Raw genomic sequence first — 14180 nt, forward strand, 5'->3', positions numbered from 1 at the left:
GAATCATATCTTTCAAATTGCATGGAAATATATAAAATATCTTAGCTCAAAACCATAATATCGACACATTCATCCAAATTATTAGCACGTAAATTCATATATATATATATAAGCCATCCATAAGCGAATACACATATACATTCTTCATTGATCAAAAAATAGATTAAAGTATCCACATATCCTATGTTACAAATTCAACTTATTACCCAATTTCGGGGTAAACACCTTCGTTATATTTTTTGGATATATTTACCCCTACAGTCATACTTTAGGATCATATTTGCCCTTCACCAGTTAAATCCCTATGTCCCACATTTATTTTCCTATGTGGCGCCTATATGAGTATCTTTTTCTCCCAATTTAAATTAGATCATCCATTTAAAAAAATTTAACCCGCTCACCCAATCAAAGCGGACCCATTAATCAAAACAAAACCAAATCCTAATTCTCAAACTCCCACTCGTCCATCTCTATCCTCTAGCGACAATTATGACCATCTGTCACGCTGGGGGGATAGGGGATGAGACGAGTGGGGTTTGAAGAATTAGGATTTGGTTTTGTTTTGATTAATCCGGTCGGGTTTGATTGGGTGGGTGGGTGGGTTAAATTCTTTTAAATGGACGACTGATTTAAGTTGGGAGAAAGATAGGCGCCACGTAGAAAATAAATGCAGAGACATGAAAGGTTAGCTTTAGTGAAGGTAAACTATAATCCTAAAGTGGTAGCAAGGAATAAAATATAATCAAAAAGTATATGAAGGGTAAATATAACTCATTTCTAAGAGTACAAGGGCAAATATAACCCTTTTCCGTTTTAAGTTTCATGTGATGTTTTGGGGATATGAAAAGTTGTTAATTTAAAATTAAATAGTTAAAAAAATATAATAAATTGTATTTATAATTTTTTATTTTATATATATATATATATATATATATATATATATATTTTTTTTTTTTAAAGTAATTGTATTTCTTTTAAAAAGTTGTGTTCTGTGTGAATTCCTCTATAATTTCCCACTAAAATGTTGTTGGAGAATATTCTCCACTGGTTAAAGCTTCAACTAATTTTGCTCTTTTTCTTCTTTTTCCTCGTTAATTTCAATTTATTATGTATAAAACTTAAAGACCAAATCCTGTTTTGTCGTGCTACGAATATGGAAAAGGTAAAGATCAAGAGGCAATGTCCAACGACCAGAAGGAAAAAGAAAAAAAGAAAAAAAAGGCAGACATGTCCCTTAGGCCGATCTTTTAATTTTATAACTCGTGGATATGAATAAAAATATTTACTTTTGAGGCCGCTAATTAAAAATAATATACAAAAGATATCCTTCACGTTCTGTAATTGACGACATTGAAAACGCGGTTTCACATGGAAATCTTCTTTTTTAATCAACTTACCATTCCCAACCCACCATGTGCTATCTGCTATGCTTCCTTCGAAAGTTACAAATAGGAAATTAATAAAATAATAATTAGAAAAGTTTACAAAGTCACAAACAGAACCTGATTCACGCATAATCATGGGATAATAAGTCTGGTCAAGACTAATGATTCAGTCTTTATATATAAGTTAATTTTCGTTTGTAAGGAATTACTCTATTTTGAGGACTACTTCATGTTACTCTTTAACCTTTATAAAATTTTAAAAACATGATGAATATTAATGTTTTCTAAATTGTTTGGGCAAAAATTAAACCCCCAATAATTTTACCTATGGAGCTTTCTTACCAATAACCAAATACATATATTGAGTCTTAACTAAAACCACAATCATTTTTGAATTACACCTTAATCTCAAATAATTGAAGTGCGATGTAACACATGCTTAAATGAGCATGTCCCAATGATATATTCCGTACTGCAAGCATATATTATTGACTTATGATGGCGGTAAGTCTACCGCGCGCAATGCTCGTCATTTATTTGTGCTTAAGATATTCCGCTCACCGCAAGCATATTTTATTTGGCTTAGCTTATAAGTTGCGAAAACAACTTATAAGCTGTTTATTTTGAGTGTTTGGGTACAAGTAAAACATAAGCGTTTAATAACTTAAAATTCAAAAAAATAAGTTTTGCGCTTAGAAGATGTTTTAAAAAATGTTCAAACATAAGCAAAAAAAAAAAAAAAGCTAAGCTACCCCAACTTATTTTTTTTATTTAACATTTTCAGCTTATAAAATTATTTTTAAATCCATTCAAACAGGCTCTTATTCATATTTTTCGTTACAGTCATAATAATATTGAAAAAAGGAGGAAAAATGGGAGATGTTCGGTAGATATCATCGTGTAGGCCCCAAGCTTACACTACTAGCATTTTTAGTCAAAAAAAACAACAAAATGTCATGGTCCCACTTGCTCCTCTTGGACCTTTTTTCTTTATAAACCTAAATCTTTTTATATGAAACTTCACTGCTCTTTCTTTCCGGAACCCAAGAAACTTTCCAACATTTGCAATTAGATTAGACCTTAGACCAAAAACTCAATGTATCTCCCTAACCCCATCATCCCAACATCTCCCCTGTCCGCCTGCACCCCCACTGCCCCCCACTCTCATTTAAAAAAAAAAAAAAAAAAAAAAAACGAGTATAACTACCAACTCTCACGTTGTCTTAGTCAGAGCAGCTAGCTGCCATTTTGGATTGACCAGCACATTAAGAAACTACTATATATATAGATGCACAACATATTTAGCAGCAAATCATCTAGAAAAAAAAAAAACTTAAGACAGATAACAAAGTGCTTTCTTGCTTATTTTAAACCTTACTAGTTCAACTTGTTATTCAAGCTCAATCCAACCATGGTTGAGCATTTTCATCACCAAAGTCATTTTGTAAAGTTTCTGGTTCTATGCTTGTTATTTCTGGCTACTATTTCAGTTGAAGCTCGAATTCGACACCATAAATGGGAGGTTAAATATGAATATAAATCCCCAGATTGTTTCAAGAAGCTTTCTATTAGCATTAATGGTAAAACTCCAGGACCTACCATTATTGCTCAACAAGGTGACACTATTGTTGTTGAAGTCAAAAACAGCTTGTTAACTGAGAATCTAGCTATCCATTGGCATGGAATTAGACAGGTAAATATATATATCCAAACCAAAAAAAGAAAAAGAAAACAGTTCTACAAAATCCCATTTATTTACTTCTCTTTATTATTTTTATCAACTTAATTGATAGTAATAATTTTATGTACTGATTGCAGATTGGAACACCATGGGCTGATGGAACAGAAGGAATCACACAATGTCCCGTTGTGCCAGGGGATACTTTTATATACAAATTTGTTGTTGATAGGGTAAGTTTTTTTTTTTTTATATATATATATATATATATATATATATATATATATATATATGGATTTTATTATAGATCAGTTTCTAATATATGGTTTGTAAATTTTGTGCAGCCTGGAACATATTTATACCATGCTCATTATGGTATGCAAAGACAAGCAGGGTTACAAGGAATGATCAAAGTATTAGTTCCTAATGGAGTTGTAGAGCCATTTTCATATGACCATGATAGAAACATTCTTCTCACTGATTGGTACCACAAAAGCACTTATGAACAAGCAACTGGTCTTGCTTCATTGCCTTTTGATTGGGTTGGAGAACCTCAGGTAAACTATACTAGTGATATTTTTGAAATGTTATTATGTACAAAAAGTACAATATTCAATAATGTTTTGTTCTAGTTTTTTAATGTTTTTTATTTGCTTTTTTCAGTCAATCTTGATTCATGGAAGAGGAAGGTTCAATTGTTCTGCTCCAAGCACAGATGCTACTCTTTGCAATGCTACACATCCTCAATGTACACCTTATACAATGACTGTTGTTCCTGGCAAGACTTATAGGCTTAGAATTGGCAGCTTGACTGCTCTTGCTGCTCTAAGTTTTGAAATTGAGGTATTTTTCCCAGTTCTCCTCTATCAGTAACTTAAATAGTACTAGTATATTATATAAATTAGATTATATATTTTTATTAATCGAATTTTGTGTTGCAGGGGCATAACATGACAGTTATAGAGGCAGATGGTCACTATGTGGAGCCATTTGTTGTACAAAATCTCTTCATTTATTCTGGAGAAACATACTCTGTCCTAATCAAAGCTGATCAAGACCCTACAAGAAATTATTGGGCTAGTACAAAAGTTGTCAGTAGGAACAGTGCTACTCCAAATGGTTTGGGCATTTTCAATTACTACCCAAATCATCCTACGAGAAGACCCCCTACTATACCACCCGTAGGGCCCCGCTGGGATGACGTTGCCCCCAGGGTGGCTCAGAGCGTTGCGATCAAGTCTCACAAAGATTACATCCATGTTCCTCCTCAAACATCGGACAGGGTCATCGTCATGCTCAACACACAAAACAGGGTGAATGGTTTTATGCGTTGGTCCGTCAACAATGTCTCGTTCAATATGCCCCATACACCTTATCTGATCGCCCTTAAGCACAACTTATCACATACTTTCGAGCAAACCCCTCCTCCGGACAACTATGACCACGAGAATTATGACATATTCAATGTCGCGAAGAATGTCAATGCCACAACTAGCAACTCGATTTACCGGTTGAAGTTCAACACAACAGTGGACATCATATTGCAAAATGCCAACACAATAACTCCCAACAACAGTGAGACACATCCTTGGCATTTACATGGGCATGACTTTTGGGTATTGGGCTATGGAAATGGAAAGTTCAACCAATCCATTGACCCAAAGAATTACAACCTTGTGAACCCAATTATGAAAAATACAATCCCTGTCCATCCTTATGGATGGACCGCATTGCGTTTTCGGGCTGATAATCCAGGTGTCTGGGCCTTCCATTGCCATATTGAGTCACATTTCTTCATGGGAATGGGAGTTGTCTTTGAAGAAGGAATTGAAAAGGTTGGCAAATTGCCTACTTCTATCATGGGCTGTGGTGAAAGCAAAAGGTTCCACAGGCCTTAAATTCTTTTAGCATAGTCCAAAAACAGATTACTTTAGATTGATATTTGTCTCAATTCTTTTGATAGTTGTCAAGAATCAAAGGTCATTTGTAACTTGTAAAAATTTCTGTCTTATAGTATAATGCTTTTCGTTTATTTATCTCAACACTGTAAAAAAAGACAATTTACACTTTCGCTACTACTACTATCATAATATTAGATCCTATCTGACTAATTTTTAAGATTTACAATTCTTTTGTTGAGGTTCCCTTAATAGATTTACTAGATGTTTTGCCCGTGCTATGCACGGGACCAAAACGAAAAGTCGTCGAAGATGTACATTTCAAAGGCAAGCTCTGGATTCATTCCTTCAAATTAACAATTTTGATGAGTATGACTTAGTACAAGAAAAAACAATTGCAAATGTCTGATTCACATATAGACATATCTTTCTCATTCCAAGACACCCATGGTTCAATTCGATCAACATATATATACGTATACATATACATTTACATTTGTTCTTTTTTCGACCGAGTGAACAACTAACATAAAAGAGCCTCCCCCGGCAAAATCAACTTCAAAGACTACATATGAACACACCAACAGCATTGGTAATTCTTTCACTGAGATGCCAAACCAAACCATTTTATTTGTCCTCTCTGTGGGGTAAGCAGTGAACGAAATTTAAGAATTCTAAAAAGCATTTTCAGAAATGGGAACAGTTGCAATCCTTCTCCTCACGTTCACTACAGAAGCTGGTTGAAAAGCCGGTAATTGGCTATGTTTAGCTTGAGCAACACTGATCAAAGTCTCCAAATTCTTCTTTAATAGTCAAAAGTCTTCAGTATGACATCAATCACTCCTGTCCACCGGAGTCTACGTTGGATTTCCTGGCGAGTTGTAGCAGTTTCGTTCAATACGTTTTCGACCTTAAACACAAGTCTTCTAGCTATGATTTTTACTTCCATACCTACAATTAGCTGAACACTCACCTTGAAGTCCATCTCGGCACTGACCTGCATTGCATATTCAGACTTTATTTTGTAGGATGATTTCGAATACTTTTGGGGCATGCTTTTTGATGAAATGAAACTGAAAAAGAAATTCAATTAAACAAAAGTTCAATGCTAAATGTAATAATAGATATGGAAAATTTAAATGGGAAGGACACCGAGATTTTAGCAAAGTCGGGTTATACTTACACTCTCGGTAAAGGCACTTGTATATTGATATATAGCTAAAACCTTCGGATGAAATCAAAAAAATACTATAGTCCCGGAATAGGAAGAGGTGAGCCTTCATTCAAACCCCATGAATAAATGGGTCATATATTAAATTTACATATAGCTCGCTAGCCTAAGGATTCCTCTAAAATGAGGCACATACTTCATACACACATGCACACCGGATAGATATCAAAATGCAATTATCCAGTAACAATCTAGAATTATATTGTGAGACACTTCCAATCTCAAGAGTAGATGGATTAGATACTCTGCTGCACTTTCTTACAGTATCTGCTGCACTTTCTTACAGTACTTAGTTAAAGACAACTTGTCCCCGGCAATCACATCCTTCGCGGTCACTAATCAAAAGGTTTCACAGCTACTTGCGAGATCATTTACTCTATCAGTAGTGCATCAGTGAACTTTTAGTAGGCGTTTGGCCATAGAAACCAAAAACTTTTTCACTTTTTTTTGGAATTTTGGAGTTGGAGTTGGAGTTGTGTTTGGCCATAGTTTTTGCAAATAGTATTTTTTGTTGAAATGTACTTTTTCAACAAGGTTTTGGTTGTGGAAAACAAGTTTTTCTTGTTTTTCAAATTCCAAATACACCTTCAAGTTTTAGTTGGAAATACACCTTCAAGTTTTAGTTGGAATTTTCATGGTCAAACACTAATTCTTGAAAAAACTGAAAAAAAATTCCGGAAAAAAGTGAATAATTCTTATGGCCAAACGAGTCCTTAGTATCTCATCTCTGTGAAATTTGGTGTGGTGGTGCTCGCAAGAAGCATTTTCTTTGTTGAAATTTGGGAAGGCCAAAGGCACATACAAAGGCCACTTGAAATGTTACAAAAACCAGTAACAAATTGAAAACTATCACAGGCAAAAAATCAGATCTGAGAACTAATGATCAAAATATTACTCACACCCAATCCAACCTCTACAATTATCCAGAAAGTTAATAAATATAGAGGGTTGATATGTAGCTCTACTTAAATCTGAACTGGACAAAAAGTTACTTACCACTACAAACATGCATAATTTATGATGATAAATGAAAATTGCTTACTTGAGTATGTAAAATTCTCTTGTCTACTTCAATTTGTTTTTCACCCATACCCTTGACCCGTCCTCCAGCTTGACACTCAAATGGAGTCCACATACAGGTTAGCCGTGGTAATTAGTATTCCATTTGTGCCAATGACACCTGAACAAATTCACCTTTGGTTATGCAAAAGTGCAAAAATCTCAAGATGCAATACCGATATTAAAATTGGACTTGCCTGAAAAGATGCTTCACAGGTTGCCATTTGCTGGTTGAAATTATCCAGTATGAGAGCAGTGCGATCACTTACTCTATCATCTCCACTAAAATCTTTGTCCAAATTACACAATTGTCTAAAAAGAGTCCCAGTAAACAATCAGCCTATGGATTACCGCAAGTTGAATTGACCCTTCTTTAAAGTATATAATTAGACTAAGTACTAACAATTAAAACAAAAGAAATCAAACACAAGTAGCTAGGGAGAATTCCCAAATATAACAAAAATGTCCTTGCGTGAATAGTTTTCACGTAATTGGCAAAAAAAAATTCTTTAAGAAATACCCGGTGAAAGTTCACGTCAACCAAAATATGAATATGCTGTGACCTGATAGAAGTTCTCGTGAGTTATTTCCTTTGGATCTCTTAGATAAAGGATTAAAGATTATGAAGTTCTTGATTAATTTAGATATCAACCTATATTTTGGAATACATTTTTTATTAGTTCCCAACTTTATACAGTTATGTGTGCCACCATAAAAATAAGTTTATTAATAGTATTCACCTACCGGGAAAAGTGCCTTTGCATCTACAAATTATTTACCATGATGTATAATGAGATGAAGTAGATATGAAATGTAGACAGGTTACTGAATGAATGGAGAGAACAACACGAGATCCATGAGTATGGCAACTTACAGGAGACTGCCATCTAGCTTCATATTACAAATGAAATATAGTTAAGACACTAAATGAATGGTGAGAAAAACATGATATCCATGAGTATGACAACTTATAGGAGACCAACATCTAGTTTCAGATAATTCAAGCTTTATCCTCCTATGTTACTTGTTGGGTAGCCCCAAGAAAATCATTTGAGCTATGAACCTAAGCATGAAGAGCACTTGAACTCGAGCGTTGTACTTCTAGTTCAAATGTGACCAAGTATTAGAACACTCCTATCCAAGTTTGCTCACATTATTCTAGCTATTATGCTCGTCTATACAGAGACGCTACTCAAACAGAGGCAAGATAGAAGGCAAAAGAGAAAAAACATCAAAAAGAATTTGGTCCGGAAAGAGGGATTCATTAATCTGACAAACAATACATGACTATCCTCAAAGATTGTTCAACTCTTAAATAATATCATTTATTTTATGCCTTCACGGGGAGAAAGTAGGTCCCCGGGCTACTTAGCTCTAACACATTCATATAGACAGCTATTTCAGGACATTATTGAAGTTCAATGTATGAAAATTGCAAGGAAATGAGTGTAACTTCAATAACTAAACCATGTTATTTATACAAAAATAAGTTAATCCTAAAAAATGAAGACAACTATTCCAACAAAGCCTTAAAAGGTACATCAATAGACTAATGCAATTGGAAATTTCCATTGGTCATTATGTATACGAGAGTTACATAAAAAATCAGAGCCCAATTATTACATCATTGTGAAAGTTACCCAACCATTAGTTTTTCTTGAGCCAGGGGTAAGTCTGTGTACACCCCACCCTCCCCAGATCCCACTTGTGTGTGATCCCACTTGTGGGATCACACGGGATATATTGTTGTTATGATTTATTAGTAACGTAGCTTACAAAACTAAGAGTTCGAGAGATGATACCTTTTGGTAACTATTATTTCCCTTCTTCCGCCAAGAAAAAAATAGGTTCATCAACTTATGCAGAATTTGCTCAAATCCTCTCACACAAAAGCAAATTCAGAAAAAGCTGCAACAGGAATTACAATACACAGGTAAGAGAAGTGAGAACCAACATCTAATAGGAATGTTTCCTTCCTTATCTTTTCCTTCATTTTTACAAATTCATATAGATAAACAACACTGTCAGATTTTCCTCTATTTTTAATAGATTTGATGTTATTTACTCTTTAACCAAACTAACCTTTCGTGGCTAGGTCTCGTCATGAAACTTATCCACATGCAAGACGACACTAATTGGAACATAAAAAGAAGCACACCTAGACCTATTGTACTCAAAGAAGAACTACGATGGAAAACATAAACTAATTCTGTTGTAAGAGATCTTACAAACCTGAAAATCCAAATATGCATAGATGATGCAAAACTCCAAATCAAAAGATGTATTAACACTAAAATTACAGACAATTAATTAACATGCGCAACAAAAAGAGGAATATAAACGCTCTCTCCTTTGTTTTTTTTTTTTTTTATGTATTCATTTACCTCCTTTGATCCTTCATTGTGTATCGCCAAGCTACCATTCTTCTTTCTAAAAATGACATTCAGATATCATTCTTGAATAGGAAGCTTACTCCCAGGAAAAGTAAAAGAATGGATGCCTGAATATAAAAATTCAAAGAAGGTTTGCCCTGTCAAAAAAAGAGAAGCACAAAAATTCAGCCAATTTAGGCACATTATAAAACATCGTCGGCGCAATAGTTTTCTTAATGTAAGTTATAATAAGAAGAATTTCCTACTGAAAAACAAGGATTACCTCAAACAAAATGATTTTTCATCCTCGTAAGGAAAAACCTAGGCTTGAGGTATCACCTAAATGTAAAAAGTTGACACATACTAATAGTTAGCAAAAGAATTTAATACTTCAGATTTTCGCTAAGACTGACTAATTTTGGTATAATTAGTTTGTCTCAAAAGAGAATATTGACAAAAGCCATTAGACGATTCCGGACAATAATTTTCTCAAGCAAATGCCATTAGAGAATTTATCAAGAGGATCAAACAATAGTCATCCAAAAGAGTAGCTATTTCCAGATGCATGTGAAGATCAGATAAAAATATTTACATGCATGTAAAAATTATCCGCAAACAAGTGCAGTAGTAAGAGGTCGGATCAGAGATAAATTAGACGAAGCAGAAAACTTTGCAAGAGATCCACAAAATGATAAAGTTTGAAAGAAATCCAGTGATAAAAACTGGATATAGAGAGAAGACGGTGAATGAGTAGAGAAACATTGAAACGGGAACTAAAGAGTGAGACTTCTAGTGGGACACATGTTTGTATCTCAAGGATGACAGATATGTTTACAATTTAGCCCTAGAGAAGATTATACTTGCGGAAACACCCTTCGTCGTTCAGGGGACTTACACTTATTTATAAGTTATTATTAAAGGAAAAATCTATTTGGCAAAACCATTTTTGGGCAAAACTGTCAAAAATAGAGGTATATTAGCCATTTCATAGCGAATCTTGGAGAATCTTTGCCTTTTATTATTTTATTGTCATGTGTTTTTACATCACTGTCCTTCCTGATAAAATGAGACTCTCTCTCATATAGGCTAATCATGGGTTATGTTTCCCATGCTCTTTTCCATTTTTTAATGTATCTTTTTTATTATTATTATTTTACATTAGCTGTATTGTGTATACATAAGGTAGGACTAGGGTGTATTTCTTTTTTTTCTTTTTTTTTTGTTCACTTATTGTGTATGCATACGGTGGGCTCAGGGTGTATTTCCTTTGTTTCTTTTTCTTTTTGTTTACTTATTGTGTATGCATACGGTGGGCCTAGGGCGTACTCATTTCCTTTTTTCTTTTTGTTTTGGCATTTGAAAGTTTTTTTTAATTTTTCTTGTAAATAAAGTGTTATTTATTGGCTATATACATACGGTATTTAGCCTAAAGTGTATTTTTTTCTTCTTTTTCTTTTTATTTTGGTATCTGAAAGTGTTTTTATTTTTCCTATAAATTTGTTATATGTTGATTATATACATACGGTATTGGGCATGGAGTGTATTTTTTCTTCTTTTTCTTGTTTTTATTTTGTTATGGTATATGTATATATGTACTGTATTTGGTTCCCGTTGGACGTTATATATTAAAGAGTGGAATAATTTGAGTGAATGATTAATTTCTGTTGTTTAATTTTGGTTTATTTTTGTTCATGTTGTTTAATTTTGTATTAGGCAAAATACATATGTAACCCCCTAAACTTGTCACAATTTTTTATTTAAACACTTTAACTAAGGGAATGACCTATTAGACACTTGAGCTATGCACAAAATGCGCCTATTGAACACAATATGGACAATCAGCCAACAAAACATGCGTGAACATCACACACTGCTGATGTTTCGTCATTCACCAACCAAAAGGACAAGCCACACTAAAATTAATTAAGAGACGAAAAAAAAAACCATGAAAATAATTGTTTCTTCTTCCCGTTCACTTGCAGTCTGCAGAATCTCCGAATGACTTGATTGCAGGCCGTTCTGTCCAGCGTGCCATAGAAATGGGTAGGAGCCTTTGCAGTGGTTTAACTCCATCAGTTCATTCCTATTCCCATTAACGTAAGAACAAAACCCATTAGAGAAGTGCAATTTTTTAACTATGACTATGCAATAGCAGTTGAGGCATATTTGCAATTCGGGCTATTTGACCATATTATTTCGATGAGACATTACGGATGGAGGACATGAGCTAAATGGAGGTTTTTGTTTGTTCAAAAGTTACCTAGTTGACCGAAGACACCATTTTTTCCGGTGACCTCTTTATTGAAGGTTGCAATTGGCCAACTTTTGGTCAAAATGAGCAGAGTTCACGCAAAATATCCATGTCAGCAAATTATTGACCTCATTTACGCGATTAGGAGGGATAAAAAGTCACATTTCATGCCATGTCAGCACAGCGTGCTTAATAGATACAGTTTTTATAGACATGAGGTGTTCAATAGGTCATTCCCTTAGTTAAGGTGTCTAAATGAAAATTTGTGACAAGTTTAAGCGGCTGCCTATGTATTTGGCCTTTGTATTATTTTTTGTTGAGCTCAATATTGCTATTTCTTGTGCATGCAGTGTCAAATCATTATTTATTAATAACATAACGAATCAAGTCACTATTAGTGTTGAAATAACTATAACTAAAATTAGGTATGACCTTATTATGAAATGCCGCCAATTTGATTATGAAAATGCAACAAACTAATATTTTGCATTGAATTTTCTATTAAATATTGAAAAATCATTTATTTTACCATTTTGCTCTATTAAAAATACAGATAAGTAATTTTTCGTTCCAAGAAATGTCAAATGCTATTGCAGCGAAATTGGTCAAGGTCCGCTTTTAGAACCCTTAGATCCCGAGTTCAAGTCTAGGTGTGCGCATTTAGTCCAAGTCTAGGTGCGCGATTTAGTCTAAAACTTTCTTTTTTCATTTTTTCTTTCACTTATATTGTCACGACCCAACTAGGGGCCGCGACGGGTACCTGATACCTGTACCGAGCACCCCTTATTTCTTATCATTCTCTTGCTACTAGTGGGCCACATAAATTATACCGCTACTTATTTGCTTAGCATTACCATTATCAACACTATTAAGAACATGTGTTAATAAACTTTACTGACTTAATATACATTGACGGGGAGTAAACATTATACAAAAGCACCTGACCGAACATATCTGTCTACGAGCCTCTAAACAAAATACATAAAGTAATGAGAAGGGGCGGATCTTCGCCGTGCCCGCATATGTGCACAAAAGTAGTACCACTAACCGGAGCTCACGAACAGCGGAGCACTTCAATATATCACGGAAAGCTCCTAGGAATCAAGTCCGTCCACCCGTCCTCGCGCGTATGAAAACGTCACGTCCGCGAAGGGACGTCGGTCACAGTGTACCGAGTATGTAAGACATAAGTAATATCTTGAGATCATATAAAGAACATAAAGGAAAATACAACGTAGAAAGTGACATAACTCCGTGTCTCTATTTATCTACTCCGGAACATTATGCAAATTAACCTTCACCGGAGTCTTCGTAACGATACCGCAAGTAAACCGCCCGCCCATGGAGTGCGGTGTATCAACGACCGCCCGACCTTATAGGTGCGGTGGTCGCCCGTCCGTATAGGGAGCGGTGGATTACTTTTAAGGACATAGGATGAAGAAGTCAATCAGACCGTGTGCCCGCAGGGCGGATACCATGCATGCTAACTCAAAAAAAAAGCTGCGTAAATATATGTAAATAAAATGCCCGCCCATATAGGTACGGTGTAATGAGCCCGCGTCCGTGCCTCCCGCGTCGGGTGTAATCGCCCACCGCGGTGGGTGGGCTGCCCGGCCGTATGTAGCACGGTGCATATAAAAAAACATACTTTATAAAGCATGCGCTATGAGAGCCCAAGTGAAAACTACAACTTTATCGGAGTGACGTAAGGTCGGTAACCTCCGATTACGTTATGGAATAATCGGGATCACCGCCTCACCTTGAAGGAACTAATCTTATAAGGCGAGACCATCGAGGAAGAATGACATTAAGAGAGTCATGGAATAAGATTATAAGCCTTATAAACATTTATCCATACACTTTAGAATTCTCGGAAGTAGGGTTATAATAAAATAAAATTGAAGTCAAAAACTTACCGAGCATGTTTCATACTCGTATTGAATTACTACCTTGAAGCTCTTAGCCATGGACTTATTCTTGTCATACTTGTCTTAATCATATTCTCTCCTTTATTATCTTCGTTATTATCTTCATAAAGTATTTCCGTTAGCAAGGCTACCACACTTATTATTTAGTAAGTGAAACAATGAAGATATTCCGGGATCGAGGGCCCACCTCGGGTCTAATGAGACGGCGTACTCAATTTGCGTATACTACATCTCATGACATTGTCCGGGAAGGTTAGGGGGTAGTCGAGTCCCGTTAAAGGGAGTTCTAGGCATTTAGGCCATTCTTTCACTAGTCATGATCCTTTGGTTCAATTCTTACGAGTGAATAGTAGAAAATTTTAAATGTGAATTTCTAGA

General features: G+C 35.0%; 1 protein-coding gene and 1 long non-coding RNA gene across 6 annotated transcripts; one reads left to right on the top strand and one right to left on the bottom strand.

Moving 5' to 3' along the window:
• Window positions 1–2687: 2687 nt before the first annotated feature.
• LOC132059465 (L-ascorbate oxidase) lies at window positions 2688–5105 on the top strand. Its single transcript, XM_059452086.1, has 5 exons — window positions 2688–3078; window positions 3204–3296; window positions 3408–3620; window positions 3727–3906; window positions 4005–5105. Exons 1-5 carry the CDS (start codon window positions 2797–2799, stop codon window positions 4959–4961), a joined length of 1725 nt encoding a protein of 574 aa, XP_059308069.1. The 5' UTR covers window positions 2688–2796; the 3' UTR covers window positions 4962–5105.
• A 262-nt stretch (window positions 5106–5367) lies between these two features.
• Window positions 5368–10136, bottom strand: LOC132059466 (uncharacterized). 5 transcript variants are annotated; one of them, XR_009415580.1, is made up of 5 exons: window positions 9907–10136; window positions 9636–9781; window positions 9054–9159; window positions 7235–7563; window positions 5368–5958 (listed from the first exon to the last, which is right to left on the bottom strand). It is a non-coding gene; the product is annotated as an uncharacterized LOC132059466 (long non-coding RNA). The 5 variants fall into 5 exon arrangements; XR_009415577.1 differs by lacking the exons at window positions 9636–9781; window positions 9907–10136 and adding an exon at window positions 9362–9627 and having other exon boundaries at window positions 9054–9317; XR_009415579.1 differs by lacking the exons at window positions 9636–9781; window positions 9907–10136 and adding an exon at window positions 9334–9627.
• Window positions 10137–14180: the final 4044 nt, after the last annotated feature.

This window comes from Lycium ferocissimum, chromosome 6 (assembly GCF_029784015.1).
Source record: "Lycium ferocissimum isolate CSIRO_LF1 chromosome 6, AGI_CSIRO_Lferr_CH_V1, whole genome shotgun sequence".
In the NCBI taxonomy this organism is placed as follows: Eukaryota; Viridiplantae; Streptophyta; class Magnoliopsida; order Solanales; family Solanaceae; genus Lycium; species Lycium ferocissimum.